The sequence below is a fragment of the Condylura cristata genome, unplaced genomic scaffold, assembly GCF_000260355.1.
Source record: "Condylura cristata isolate star-nosed mole 26May11 unplaced genomic scaffold, ConCri1.0 scaffold00009, whole genome shotgun sequence".
NCBI lineage: Eukaryota > Metazoa > Chordata > Mammalia > Eulipotyphla > Talpidae > Condylura > Condylura cristata.
Genome location: NW_004567110.1, coordinates 38,545,875 through 38,561,280, shown reverse-complemented (window position 1 = coordinate 38,561,280; position 15,406 = coordinate 38,545,875). Strand labels below are relative to the sequence as shown.

General features: G+C 39.5%; 1 protein-coding gene across 1 annotated transcript in view; it reads left to right on the top strand.

Annotated features, from left to right (window-relative positions):
• Positions 1-14,668: 14,668 nt before the first annotated feature.
• The window catches only part of FABP5 (fatty acid binding protein 5 (psoriasis-associated)), a 4,286-nt gene continuing 3,548 nt past the window's right edge, over positions 14,669-15,406 (top strand). The window contains exon 1 of the mRNA XM_004679774.2: positions 14,669-14,821. Coding sequence (XP_004679831.1) covers positions 14,743-14,821 — 79 coding nt within the window. The 5' untranslated portion in view covers positions 14,669-14,742. The remainder of the gene's footprint in view (positions 14,822-15,406) is intronic.

The window sequence follows — 15,406 nt, the reverse complement described above, 5'->3', positions numbered from 1 at the left end:
AATTAGAACTGATTAGTAAGAACCCCAGCATTTCCGTCCTTAGAAGGGAGGACTCTAGAACACGTTCTGTTCTACGTAGTCTCTCAAATGTCCCCAGCAAGAGTCAAATTCCATTTTCCCACAGTTGTACCTGATGCACTGACACATCCTACACTGTCTCTTCACCTTCCCTCACTCATTTACCCCTTGTCTTCCAAATAAGCTGTCATTAGAATGTTTCTGGAGATGGCCAACCTGTGACTTTACCTAATAAAGATTATAAGAGATGAAAATGAAATCAAGTTAGAATGTCTAGGTTTATTATGAATGAAAAGGGAGAGAAAGCAGTAGCTAGAAGACAGCATAGGGACCGTGTGTGTGTGTGTGTGTAAACTTTCTAACAAGTATCTATCTATATATATATCTATATACACATACATATACATTTAGAATATATCATAGGAAATGATCTAGCAAGTTTATATACTGAAGGGAAAGAGTCTAAAAGGGAGAGGTTGAGGATTCAGGACGTGTGACAAGCTAACGGAGCAGAGTCCCTGGGATAGTGGAAGGCCCAAGGAGAGGATAAAAGGTCACCTCTTTACTGAATAAAAGGAGAGATGACGGTTGCAGTAATAGATATGTAGTTTGTCCTGGTGACAGGAAACAGAAAGAGAGCTCATTTGCTCAGGGTACAGTAGACTGGAATGAAAGTGTAAGTTTATGAGCCAAAGTAAAATAAGAGGTAGAGACTAATAGAATGCCTTCATTTAGGCAGTGAAGAAAAAGAAAAACTTAAGAGAGGTGAGCAACAAACAAGTCAAGAAGGTACATGAATAAAGAGGAAAAAGCAATTTTAAAGGAGAGAGTGATCAAATTATGTAAGGCCAGGGAGGTTGTTTGGTATGGCAAGTTTTTGAATGATCATCTGTTGGGGTGATCGAATAGATGCTGACCATTTGAAAGACAGAGGAGTAAATGGATAAGGGAAAGATAAAGAAGGATAAGCAAATGAGCCCTTGGTCAGGTAATAGTTCCAAAATATATATTCACATCTATTCACTGAAGAAAGAGCTTTGTGATGTTTCTAGGTAACCAGATACCTATATTTAAAATCCATAACAATTTTATTATATGAAATTGCCTGGATTTGACCATCTTTAACCTAAAAATATTCAAGTTCCATACAATGTAACCCAATATTCAAAAATATCTTGGGTTAGATATTTTACTGACAAGAAGTCAGATTCTCAGATCTTCTGTGTTACCTGTGAATTCTAAGTCTATTGTAAATACCTGAGGTATAATACCACCAAGAACACTTTGTAGTTCATGAGACACATGGATGAAGGATAATGAAAATTAACAAATTACTAATTTAACTTTTAGTGTTTCCTAGTAACCTATGTTCCATAAGAAAATTAACAAGTTCTATGGTATAGTATTAAAAATGAGCCGCTTTCTTCTGGTAGATTTTCACAAATACTTTGAAAATAAAAATCTTTCTCTGTACCTCTGGTTTTAATCTAAGTATTTTTGAGAGGAAACAGCTTTAATTGAATGAAACTATGAGTGATGATTTAGTGGTTAGAGACATCATTGAGTGAAACAATTTTAGTGAACTTGATTATTTTGGACCTTACTCTCACTGCAGTAATTTTTTCCCTCAAATTTAATTGCTTCGAGGCCAATGATGAAGGGCATGTAAAATGCAATTAACAGATGAAAAATATCTCTTGTGGTTTGATTTTAAACAGAAGTGATGGAGTGTGACATTAAAAAATGCTATCAGAGGTGCACACTTTGCATCCACTTTAATTATATCAATTTCAGATTCTGGAACACTGAAGTTTCACACATACTTAATTAAATTATATCAGCATTAATACTTTAAGGTCAAAAAAATTGGGGGAGGAAGTTTCAGGAACAGATAAGATTAACAAAGTGATTTTTTTTTAGAAAGATTTATTTATTTATGCATACAGAAGGTGGGGTACAGGTGAGGAAGTACAGGGCAGGTGAGAGGATTCACCAGAGACACAGTGGGGAGCAGATCTACAAAATACTCTGCTGAGGGGAGCAGCGGGTGAGACAAGGGAGGTCTGCTGCGCCCTGTGGGTCAGCTCCGGGGACTGGGATGGAACTAGCTTGTAATGCTGCATTTTAACCTTTGCGTCACCAGGGAGGGCCCCTTTCTTTGCTTTTCTGGATACTGGACCAGAATAAACTCTTGAACTCTCTTCTATCTATAAAGATCTGTGATTTTCATAAGCAAAAATGTGAATGGAATTTAAAACCCTTAGGACAAATGACATCACTTCAAATAAACTTTAGGCTCATGGGAAAGAATGTGGTTTACATTAGTTCTATAACTCTCCATACTCCACAGGTAGTTTTAGACTAATACATTTTTTGAAGCAGTGATAAACAAGCAACAGATACTGTTATGATCTTTTTAAAAATTAAAGAATTGCGGGCCCTCCCTGGTGGCACAGCAGGTTAAAGCACAGTACTAAGAAGTACTGAGTTCAGCATGAGTTAGATCCCCTGCCCAGAGGTGAACCACATGGCGTGGCAGACCTCTCCTGACCTGCCCGCTGCTCCCCTCAGCAGTGTACTACATCAGTTGGCTGTTCTGCGCCCCACTCCGTCTCTGGTGAAACCTCTCACTGCCCCTGTACTTCTGGCCTGTACCCCAGTTCTACATGCATGCATAAATAAATAAATAAATCTTTTTTAAAAAATTAAAGAATTGAGCCTTTTTCCAAAGAAAGTGAACATGCTCTACTAATACCCATTTTATAGATAAGAAGCTAAAGCTTTAAGAAATTAATGCTGAGACTATGTACTACTGGTTGTTCAGTGATGTCCAAGCTTACCTATAACGCTGTGACCTAATTCTATCCTGCATGTTCTTTTCAGTACGCTATGTGAATTTGCTGTGCTTATGTATTTTCTTCCTTTGTCCCTGGTGTTCAAGGTCTGCCGTCTTCTCCACTTTACCTTCCTCCCAGGGGCATTCCTTGAAATAAGTACAAGTGAAATTCATTAAAGGGGTCTGAAGTTCTCAGTTGGAGGACAGTAGTTATACTATAGTACCACATAAATCTTAGAAGCATAATAATTAGCTTAACTTCTGAAGGAAACTTCTGGGCCACAGAGAATGAAGCTTCAGAAATTGTGAGATAGAAAAGTTATTTGCTGGTGTCAGAAGACTGTGTTTTGGAAACATTTAACATGTAATAAAAACATTGAGGACAAAAATCAAACCTGTATTTTAGATTGATTCACTGTATTAATAAATGTGAGGCAATTCTATTAAAATAATGGTTACTATCCATAGAATAATATTGTATAGCATATGTAATATACATATATACATGAAATATAGTTACCATTTAAATGGACATTATGATCCTCCTTTAAAGATGAAGAAGCAGACAGTAGTGAATTGCTTAAATCATACAAGTAGTATGTGGCAGAGCATACCAGTCATAAATGAGGGTTTCTACTCTACATTTTAGTTTTTTTTTTTTTAAAGATCTATTTATTCATACATACAGAACTGGGGTACAGGCCAGAGATGCGGAGGGTGAGAGGATTCACCAGAGACAGAGCGGGGAGCAGAACAGGCAGATCTACGAAATACACTGCTGAGGGGAACAGCAAGTGGGTCAGGAAAGGTCTGCCTCGCCATGTGGATCTCCTCCGGGGCAGGCGGGAATCGAACTCATGCAGAAGTGGCTTAAGCTTCTTAGCGCTGTGCTTTAACCCGCTGCACCACCAGGGAGGGCCCATTTTAGGTTTTTTTTTAAGATTTATTTTATTAATGCATACAGAACTGGGGCGCAGGCCAGAGGTATAGGGGTGGTGGTGAGAGGACTCACCAGAGACAGAGTGGGGAGCAGAACAGGCAGATTGACAAAGTACCCTGCTGAGGGGAGCAGCCAGCGAGTCAGGAGAGGTCTGCCAGGCCGTGTGGATCACCTCCCAGGCCAGGGATTGAACAGCTTCAAAGTCCTGCACTTTAACCCGTTGTGTCACCAGCGAGGGCCCCTCTTCGTTTATTTCTAATGTTTCATATTTGTTAATCATGTTGGGAATTTGAAAGAAGCATTACTTCTGTCCTAAAGCAACAAAGGGATTTCAAATATTCCACCCAAGATGACTCTGCTGCCTTTGTGACCTACTCCCTAGCTGCTAGTGTTAGCACTCTTTCTGGAATATACTGTGAACAGAGACAATTTAATAACATATGACAGGACACCAGTGTGATGATCTCATGTGTGAGTAACCACTTTAAAATAATCTTAGCATTGCTATTGATTCACAGGTCTGAAAAGAACAATGTTGAAGGAAGCTATCCAAAGGTGAATACATGTGAAGCCTCGGCATTGTGCTGTTTTCACAGCAGAAATCAACCCTAAGTTCTTTCTAATGTACCTGATTATCACATTGTTTGCATGGGAGTTCTAAAGACACCAGAACTTGTATAATACGCCACTCAAGATGGTAGTGTTAACTGAATTGACAGTGCTTAAAAGTTCTGACCCATTTCTTTTTAAGTAGGTCAAAATCTTTCATAAAAGTTACCTATAAGTTCTACTAATCTTGTTTTAAAATTCTTCTGAACTATACCTACTTTTACTTAGTAAAGAAAAAAATTGTTAAGAGATCATAATTTATCTTAGCTAATTCTGGACACCAGGGACAATTCCAAAAAAAAGTGCAAAATGAAATAGATCTTTTGAGTATTATATTGACTTGTCAATGAAAAGTTTAATAGGGTGTATAGGTGGCTTGGGGGAGAAAAGAGAATATTCTTGACTTTATTTGTCATTAATATATATGCAGCTATAATTTTTTTTCTTGGTGATGTTAAAGGGAAACTTAACAAACAAGTTAAACTTGTAACCTTCAAAGAGAACTACCCCTCCCTGCCTGACATACCTTAAGTAGATAAACAATACAATCTCTGAATAATACATAGAATATTCACAGAGGTTAAATTTCCATGATATTTCCAGTATCCCAGGTTTCATTCTCCATGAAATCCAAGACAATTTCTTGGTTGCCATGGAGTTATGTACAGAACAATATTGTCATAGTGAAAACAAGACAGACAGACACTCACACAAATAACCTACAAATGAAACTTACATGTTAGAATCTAATGATATTGTCTTCTCGGTACTTGAGTTCAGTGACATCAGTAAGTTGTGGAAGAATTAATACCACAGCAGGATGACCTAATGAAAACTTAGTGACTTTTCTGTATTTTCTCTATCTAAAAGTCATCTTATATTGGTGTTATTTTGCAGCATTTGCTTCCTAGCCTTACCAGTGATTCATTCACTACCTCCAGTATGTGCTGATGCCAGAGATTCTCAGTTTAAGCACTGCTCCTTGCCTACATCCTCTTTTTAAATTCACCTAATTCCTGGAAGCCCAAATAGGAAAGAAATCACTTGATACCCCAGCATGCATTCACCTATCTGGTTCCTGTAGACCTAAGGACCACATAAAAAAAAAAACTGGAATTTAAAGGGAAAGACAACCCTCCCCCAAGCCACTTGTAACTTTTCAACAAAAAAGATCAGTCAACTTGGGTCCTTTCTTCTTTCCCTGTTTCAAATTAGTTTCCCAGCACTCAAATGCAGAATGAATATTTCTAAGTAGTTAGTTACTGAGATCAATATTCTGTACAAAGCTTCCTCCAAATACCTCTGGTTTACCTTCACTGCTCAAACTCCAACAGCTTGTATCTAGAGCACCTTCTTGGGGGGTAGTTTTCATGCCTGGGCATCCTCCCTGAGCAGCTGACTTGCTGTGCTCCTTTATTCCCACACTACAGTGCCTTGGTAATGAAATTATGTTTTTTTTTTTAAGATTTATTTATTTATGCATACAGAAATGTTTTAAGGGGCCCTCCCTGGTGGCGCAGTGGTTGAAGCGCAACACTGCAAAGGAGCCACAGCCCCTTCATTGCAAGTTCAATCTCCAGCCCTGGAGGTGACCACATGGTGTGGCAGACCTCTCCTGACCCGCCCGCTGCTCCCCTCAGCAGTGTACTTCATCGATCTGCCTGTTCTGCTCCCCACTCTGTCTCTAGTGAATCCTCTCACCGCCCCTGTGCCTCTGGCCCGTCCCCCAGTTTTGTATGCATAAAATAAATAAATAAATCTTTAAAAAAAATGTTTTAAGCCTTCTCAGAGCTGTCGTACTCTAATACAAGTTGGGAATGTCCAGTGAGAGTCATGGTATGACCAGTCTTTGTGATTTATTTGATAGTGGAATTTTTATTCAAAAATCTTCTCACAGAATTTTGGTTACTCTGTTTATTTACATATGAGAAAACAAAAATCTGGTTTATAGTTATTTCGTAGCAGAGTACATTCTAGAGCAAGGATTTCCTGTATCTTACCCACTATTCTTTTAACTCTAGCAGTGTGCCAGTGGGGTAAACATGTAATGAAAAAATGTTTATGTCATGAGTGAGGATGGCTTTGATTCTCTGATTTTCCTTAATATATTAATCTAAAGTATGGTAGAGATGAAAATGGTTCTATTTAATTCAGTTCTTAAATAATCGTTTTCAAATCAAGGCAAAACAGAGGAATTAAGGCCACAGTGCATGACTTTTTAAAAAATGTTCCTCTTGGGAACCTAAGGACACTACTACAGTTTTAACAGTGAACAAATTATGTCACACAGCAAATTATGTTACACACATTGTCATTATGTGCATGGTTTTCCTGAGAATTAAGGGTGTTGACCAAGCAATGTCATAATTAATTATAAAGTTAACTTAAAATTCATATACTGTAATTGCTATCACCATCAATTATTAATTATAATTTTCATAGTGCAACTATGAATGGATAGAAATAAATTTTAGGCTAATTCTCCTCTCTAATTTTTTATTTTTATTTTTCTTTACAGAAAGTATTTTTAAATGTTTTAAAAATTATAGAATTATTTATTATTAGAATTATTAATTATTTATTATTCTTGGTAAATCTTTAATTTGGGATTATATTTTTGCTTATTCTCAAATGTCTTCATCTGGCAACAACTTCATTTGGATTATGCAATTATTCTAATTATGTATTGCAGAGTAGAAATGACTCCTCTTCAAAATGTTTTGTAATGCTCTTGTTAAACAAGTTATCATCATTGTTATTTGGTCCTTCTTAGTGCCTACCTTATTCTAATTAAAAATTTAATTGGAATTATTCTTCTTTTTCATTGTTATTTTTGCTATAATTGATAACTTTCTCTATAGATAGGTATACAACACTATGTGTATATATATATACACACACACACACACACACACATATATTTCTTACTGAGTATAATTAATATGTAACATATTAGTTTTAGGTGTTTATATATATGTGTATGCATATATATATGCAAAATGACCACCACGATAAGTCTAATTAACATCCTTCACCATACATAGTTACAGTTTTTTTCTTATGAAGAAAATTTTTTAAATATGCTCAGCAATTTTCACATATTAAATTTAGCATTATTAGCAATAGTCACCACATGATACACTATAGATCTAGGATTTATTTTATAACTGGCCACTTTCACAATGTATGTTTTAGAGAATTTTATTTGTAGGTTCTGCATTATTATATATTTGGGTCTCCAAAAAAATTTTTTTATGTGGATGAATTGGGGCAATAAGTAAGCAGACATTCTACCTTATTCCAGAGGGTCAAGCTAAGAAATTACTGGAGTTATAAATTACTGGAGGCAAATTTTGCTACATTAGAGATAATGACTTTCCTCCACTAAGAGCTATTAAAACATGAAAAGGGTTCTTGGAGAGAACATATGTATGGCCTCTATCACCAGAAAGATATAAGTAGTGACTGGATTTAGTTGTGTTGAGGGAATCTTAAAGTAGACAGGATGTATTAGTTTATCCCACAAACCCTAGGATTTTAAGATTCTGCTTTAGTTCTAAATCCAACTGAAAATCAGTATTCAAAAGTGAGGTAATAAAGGATTTACTAATAATAATGTCTGTGCAAGTGTGAGGAAATCAGGCTGAGATCAGGTATGACCAAGGACTACTGCCAAAATATGCAATTATGTGACTTGGGTGTGGGCACCGGAGATCAAGTTTTACTTCTGAGTATCAATTAGTGACTTGAACTAGTTGCGTCTCCTCTGAGCAGAGGCCTTACGGCTTTGGGTTGAGAAGGATCGGGATGAGAGAACAAGAGACTCACCCTACAAAATGAGAGGTGGCTGCCACTAACTCAGTGAGCAAAAAGCTAAAAGAAACAAGTTATCTGTCACAAGATTTCGTGTGACTATCATACTTATTGGAAAGTGATAAGTAAAGGTTTGCAGAATTCTGTAATGGTGTTAGTTTTGTTCCCAACTATGATTTATATACCCACTTGCTTTCAAATGAATAGGATTTTATGGACCAATAGCAGAGTCCAACTTTTTTCTCTATACACAGAAAAGATGTCAATCATAAAATGCAGAAATACAATATAATGGAAAGATATTCAAATGAAAAAAATCCCACTTTTTAATATATTAAATGACAAAGTAACTTTCATATAGTAAGTAACATTCAAGAAGTCATCAGTAAATGACATTCTTTCTTGGCCAGCGCCAGACTGTGTATACAATATAATGTACTCTAGGAACATTAATTTTGTTGGAGGTAGGAACATTAATTTTGTTTGGGGTTGCTAGGAAACGTACTTTGAGGCCATGTAACCTGGTAAGCAATGTTTAATGTTTTTACTGAGATTGGTGTGGCTCTGTACTCCATCTTAAGCTGCCCCTTTCAATTTATTTTTAGACCTGAACCACTTTGAACACTGTCCACATGAAACATGAGAAATGGTTCTTCCAAATTACATAGTTCTACAATCTGTTGTCATGATCTAGTGACAAAGTATAATACCCAATTATATATATGTCTGGCCAGTAGGAAGATCTAATAAGTAAGGGACATGAATAGATTTTATGGTGAGATGACTTACTAGTGCAGTTTTTGCAAAGTTTCCTTTTCCCATTAGCTAGCCTCTAGTCCAGTTAAATTAGCGAATATGTGTTTAAAATGGATTATTTAGGCAACTGGAAAATTTCGGTGGTTAGCATTGTTGTATAAGAACTAAGCTGCTTTAAGAGGACAAATTTCAAAAAATAATTCCATTGTACTAAGTGCTTTAATGAGAAATAACCTGTTTGCCAAAAATGAAATGTAACAACTTTTCACTGATGGGTGGTAATTATTACCAGTTCCTGTTGTGGCTGGATGCATTAAAGGATTTAGAACTCAATATGCACTATGTACCTTAAGCTCCTTAGCTACCTGCCCTTATTCTCATCTGGGAATTTTTGTTGCTATGGGCAACTGACAGGATGCAGATCTAACTTTTACTTATTAGGATATTCTTTTGGAACTGATTGCAAATGAATTTTCTTTAGGGAGCTCTGGTTTTAAGCTGGCTAAGCAAAGCATAGCTAAAACAAGACAAGCCAGAAAGAGTTAGGATAAACAAACTTATTATAAAATGTAGGAGAGAGTCTAGGTTTATGTAAATATATTATTCGTCCTCCCCACCCCCACTCCCCCAGTATGAAACCCACCACACTTCCTTGTGAGCAAACAAGGAAAAACAACTTCTTTAAGCTTATCAGAAGAAAGTCAGAGAGTTGAGTAAGATACTTTTTAGAGAAGATTTAACTTATGGTCTTTCCCATGTATTTCATAGGGTTATAATCTGAAAAATATTTATGCACTGAAGTGAAACCATGTGCACATTCTTACACAACTGACAGTTTGCTACACAGTCCCCGACCAGCAGCTCTGGTATCTTATTAGACACATGTGACCCTTGACCTTACCATGGACCTTTGAATTAGAATTTCAATTCTAGCAAGACTTCTAGGTAATGTGCACACTAAAATTTGGGGTGATCACTTTGCTCCCCCTTTTTTTAATTAGCTTGTCCATATACCTTGATAAGACTCACATTCAAAGCTGTGTGAATATAAATTGCTTTGTGTATTTTCTGCAGTGATTTTTAATGTGATGCTCTGTATGTGGTACAGAAGTCTAGGTCACCATCATTTGCTGTTTTTAGCAACCAATTGTATTTTATAATCTATCCTATAGAAGGCACATTTAGCCATACAAATTGTAGCTGGGAAGTTGTTTTTTTAAGTAAAATTATACAATGGACACCCAGATTATGTTTATCATTGTGGAATGTGAAGTTGAGAAACTACTAACATTTATCAGAGAAAACCTAAGAGAAATGTTATGTTTTGCCACTAGGTGGAAATAGAGCAATTTTGAATATATTTTTCAGTGTCATGAACTACTGCAAGAGTACTTCATAAGCTCAAAGGAACCTAAAACATCCTATAGTTTAATTTTTTTTTAAAGATTTATTTATTTGTACATACAGAACTGGGGTACAGGCCAGAGACTCAGGGGCAGTGAGAGACTTCACCAGAGACAGAGTGGGGAGCACAACAGGCAGATGTACTGAAAAACACTGCTGAGAAGAGCAGCGGGTAGGTCAGGAGAGGTCTGCCACGGCATGAGGTTTCCTCTGGGGGCAGGCGGGGATCGAACTCATGCGGAAGTGGCTTTAGCTTCTCAGTGCAGTGCTTTAACCTGCTGCGCCACCAGGGAGGGCCCTATAGTTTAATTTTTAATTCCTTAAATTTATAGATGAGAAAACCGAGGCTCAGAGATAGTAAGAAAAATTGCTTCTCTCTTACAAAAAATTGTCTGCTAGACTTGAGTAGAGAAGAGTTGCCAGTCATTCTTGAATTTTTTTTAAAGATTTATTTATGTTAACAGAACTGGGGTACAGGCCAGAGGTGCAGGAGTGAGAGGATTCACCAGAGACAGAGTGGGGAGCACAACAGGCAGATGTACTGAAAAACACTGCTGAGAAGAGCAGCGGGTAGGTCAGGAGAGGTCTGCCACGCCATGTAGGTCACCTCTCTGGCCAGGGATAGAACTTATTCTGCAGTAGCTGTGTTAGCTTCATAGCTGTGCTTTAACCCATTGCACCACCAGGGAGGGCCCAATTCTTGAATTATTGATTACTCAATCATTTGTATTTATTAGAGTAACATAAGTACCAGTATTCTCCAACATGAATGAAGACATCTATGTTGTCTCTGCGCTACCATAAAACTAATGAGGACCTCCTTGGCAGCACAGAGGTTAGTCTCACCACTCTCAAGCCATCACCAGCCACTGTGGCATGAGTCAGACCCTGCTATCAAGCCATCACCAGCCACTGTGGCATTAGTCAGACCCGCTACCAGAGAGCTAACCCACAGGCACAGCAGACATTTCCTGCCTTGCCTGCTTCTCCCCTCAGCAGTATATTTCAGTAGACCTGTTCTATTCCCCGTCTGTCTCTGGTGAATCCTCTCATCATCTTCCACCCCTCCCCATCCTTCCTACCCCCCCACCTCTAGCCTACACCCCTATTTGTATATGCATAAATAAATAAAAATAAGTCTTTAAAACTAACAATCAGCCAATTTCTACTTAAACTAATGTTTCCTTGTTTCCTATACAGAAAATTTATGTAATTCATCTCAATCAAGTGATCGTTTTCTCCCCTTTTTCCAATGAAGTCATACAATAATTTAATCATATTTGCTTTCACATTTTTTGTTTGTACATTTTATAGGGTGTTCAAGTTAAGTAGCCTAGAGTAACATTAACCTATTTTGTTAATATTTCATGCTTTTTGGAACATGAAATCTATGACCATTATTCTTAAGAAAGTCAACCACTATTTAGAGTGATTGGAGATACATGTGCACACACAGACACATATACACACAGGAGAGGCATCTAAGCACAAGGGATTAAGTGTGTTTGCCTATACTCTGTTAATCAGGAAACACTAACAGGTACTTTAGCCTATAATCCCTGTTTTGTTTGTTTGAGTTGTTTAAACACAAAAGGATTATTTCTACTCACATCAAAGAATCTTTTATAAGTTACGTTTTGGGCAACACTGGGAGTTTCAAAGCTATTTCTTAAGTACTTAGATATTTAATACTTTAGATATTTCTGTAACATGCTTGATAATGAAAATCTAAAAACTAGTATTCCACTACTGAGTCCTGATTGCTACCATATTTTGACTTTCTTAAGAATAATGGTCATAGATTTCATGTTCCAAAAATCATGAAATATTAACAAAATAGGTTAATGTTCTAGGCTACTTAACTTGAACACCCTATAAAATGTACAAACAAAAAATGTGAAAGCAAATATGATTAAATTATTGTATGACTTCTTTGGAAAAAGGGGAGAAAATGATCACTTGATTGAGATTATTTACATAAGTCCTCTGTACAGGAAACATTAGTTTAAACAGAAATTGGCGGATTGTTAGTTTTAAGATTTATTTTTATTTATACTTTATTTATTTAAGTAGATAAAACACAAGTAAGCACATTTAGAATTCAAGTCCAAACACACAGGAGCTGGCTCTGGGAGGCAGGGCCAGTGGCTGCCCTCACCAGGAAGCAGCATTTACATCACTGAGCAGCTGAGGAATACCTCAGCTGCCCTCTGAGTGTGAATGTTTTCTAGAAGTAGAGCTTCACAATGAGACTTGTAGGCCCTTAGGGGCACCACTGTCTGTCCTGAGTTGCTCAGTATGAAAATGGTACCAAGGGAAGAGGACAGGAGCTAGGTTGTGACCCTAAAATTAGGGCAGGGACTTGAAAAAGATATAGTGAATCCCTGGTGGTGCAGGGGTTAAAGTCTCAGTGCTATCAAGCTATCACTAGCCACTTTGATGGGGGTTTGGTCTCTGATCCCTGGCAGACCTTCCTGTCTAGTCTGCTGCTCCCTTCACTGGTGTTTTTCTTCCTTTCTTTCTTTTTTTTTTTTTATCTCAATTGTAATCCCTGTGGGTTTCCCATCACCGAGTCACCCGTGCCATCACCATAGTCCAGTGCACTTCCCTCCCACCCCCCCCCCCCCCGCCCCCCGTTTTTGATCCCATTTCCCACTCCACCCCCACAAAATGTCTCTGATATATGGCTGTTCATTATTCTTATCATTTTCTCGCCTGGTCCATTATACTGCGGCTATGAGCGAAACCTTCTGTTATTTTTCTTTTTCTTTCTGTCTTTTCTCACTATGCTTGATCTTTTCCAGCTCCATCCAAGTTGCTGCAAAAGACATGTGTTCCTTTTTTTTTGGTTGCTGAGTAATATTCCATTGTATATATGTACCGCATCTTTTTAATCCAGTCATCTTCAGCAGTTTATTTCAATAGATCCACCTGTTCTACTCCCCACTCTGTCTCTGGTGAATCCTCTTAACCCCCCTCCCCAACCTATGGCCTACACCCCAGTTCTTATATCCATAAATAAAAATAAAATAAATCTTTAAAAAATGACCTGATGCATGCTGGGAGATCACAGATATCAGTTTTCAGTATTAAAATGAGAACTAGGGTCTTGGTGGGTTTAAGGATGAGTACAGTGACCTAGAGTCAACCAGGGATGATCCTATTTCACAAGATCATGAGTTGGCAATTCTGGTACTGCCACTTCACAAACTTTCCTTGCCTTATTTCCTCTTTCAGAAAAGAATACTTCAGCAAAAATTTACTGGAAGAAAAAAAAATTAGTGGAGATCAGAACCAGTGGATATATAAAATGCTCAGAAGCACATCTAGCCTGAGTAGATATTCAATAAAAATAACATTATCTCCATCAGGTGAGTAGGGCTCGTTGGGTGGCCACTTCCTCTCTTCAACCCAGTTCACTCCACAGGGACGCTGGAGCACTAAGTAAGATACTGGGTATAAGTGCAATGAAAAGGATACATTCTTTTTCCAAAGTAACTGTTCACAAAAATATAGGGTATTATTGTGATTTCTATGTGCTGGAGTCAAAAAGCTCCAGTTTTGAAAAACTGAGAGGGTTCAAAAGACTGAAAACTATCAACACATTCTTGAATGGAAACGTGCAAGAGCAAAGACAGTCACTTAAATTGAAAATTTTTTCAGTTTTAGTTCAGCGGAAACTACTGGCCATGACACCTCCTTCCACTCCACTCCTAGGCATAAGCCCATTTAACCCAACTCGAGTATATGCGGACCCTAGGGTGGCCTGAAGGGAGTAGAACCAGTTCTCAGAGGTGGGGTGTGGCATGTGAATTTTTCTTCTGACTATACTTGCAAAGATCCAAGAGGCAGAACGTATCAATCAATCAATCAGTCAATCAAACCGCCAATCAGTCATTTCCTGTCGCCTGATCTTGGCCAAGGGTTCATCGATTCTTTGGGAATATTTTGAACCGAAAAAGATAGGCCACATGGCTATAAAACGGTGGGTCCCAGAAGAGGCGGAGCCTCGCCTCGCGGCGACCCCCTCCGCTTCTTGGTGTGCGGAGGCGCTGGGACGTGCAGCTGATGGCGTCCGGGGCGGCGTGGGGCGCGTCGGGCGAGTCCCCGCTTGCAAAGGGCGCCGGAGGAGCCCTGGCGTCCCCGCGCAGGTGGAGCGGGTTTGCACCTCCCGACCCGACCAGCTAGGCCCTGGGGGCGCGCGTGGGGCGGGGCGGGGACCCGGCGAGGGGCTGCTCTCATTGGCCGCCCGGCGCCACCCGGCGCGCACGCCGTCTTTATAAAACAGCCGGTCGCCGGGCGGCAGCACGCTGCTCCTCCACGCCTGACTCCGCGCTCCTCGCTCCGCACGCCTCCCGCGCCCACCATGGCCACCATTCAGCAGCTAGTAGGAAGATGGCGATTGGTAAGCAGCAATGGCTTCGACGAGTACATGAAGGAGCTAGGTGAGGCTCATGGCCCGGCGGCACCTGCAACGTGGCGTGTGTGTGTGTGTGCGTGTGTGAGTGTGCATGTGCGCGCGCACTGTAGCGTGTGTGCAACGTGGAGGTCCCGGTGCGGAGCCGAGCTGGGGCGTGGCGCGCTCGGCCGCATCCCCCTACCATCCCATCCCCCTCTCCACGCGGCACCTGGTGGCAGCTTGCGCTGCGCCACGCCGGTTTGTAGCCTGGAGAGCCAGAGCTGGGCGCCGCCCCGGGAACCCCGAGTTGTTCATCCTCGTGGTCCACCCGCTCTTTTACTACCTACTTCGCCCGTGCCGTGCTGCTAGGAGCCATTCCCTGCTCCCTACCCTGCCCTTTAGCGCGGGCATCCGTTACCAGCCCAAGATTCGCGTCTTTCCACCCTCACCGCTGTCCCCTTCACCTTCCTTATTTTACTTTCTCCACATCTCACGCTGTCTTCTTGCCACCGTTCTCTCCCTTTTGCACGGGGGTGGCACCCACTAACCCATTCTCACTCTCCCCCTACATTGCCGCATCTTTTGTTCAGAGATGGCACTGGGGCCCTCCTCCCTGTTCTTCAGGGGTACG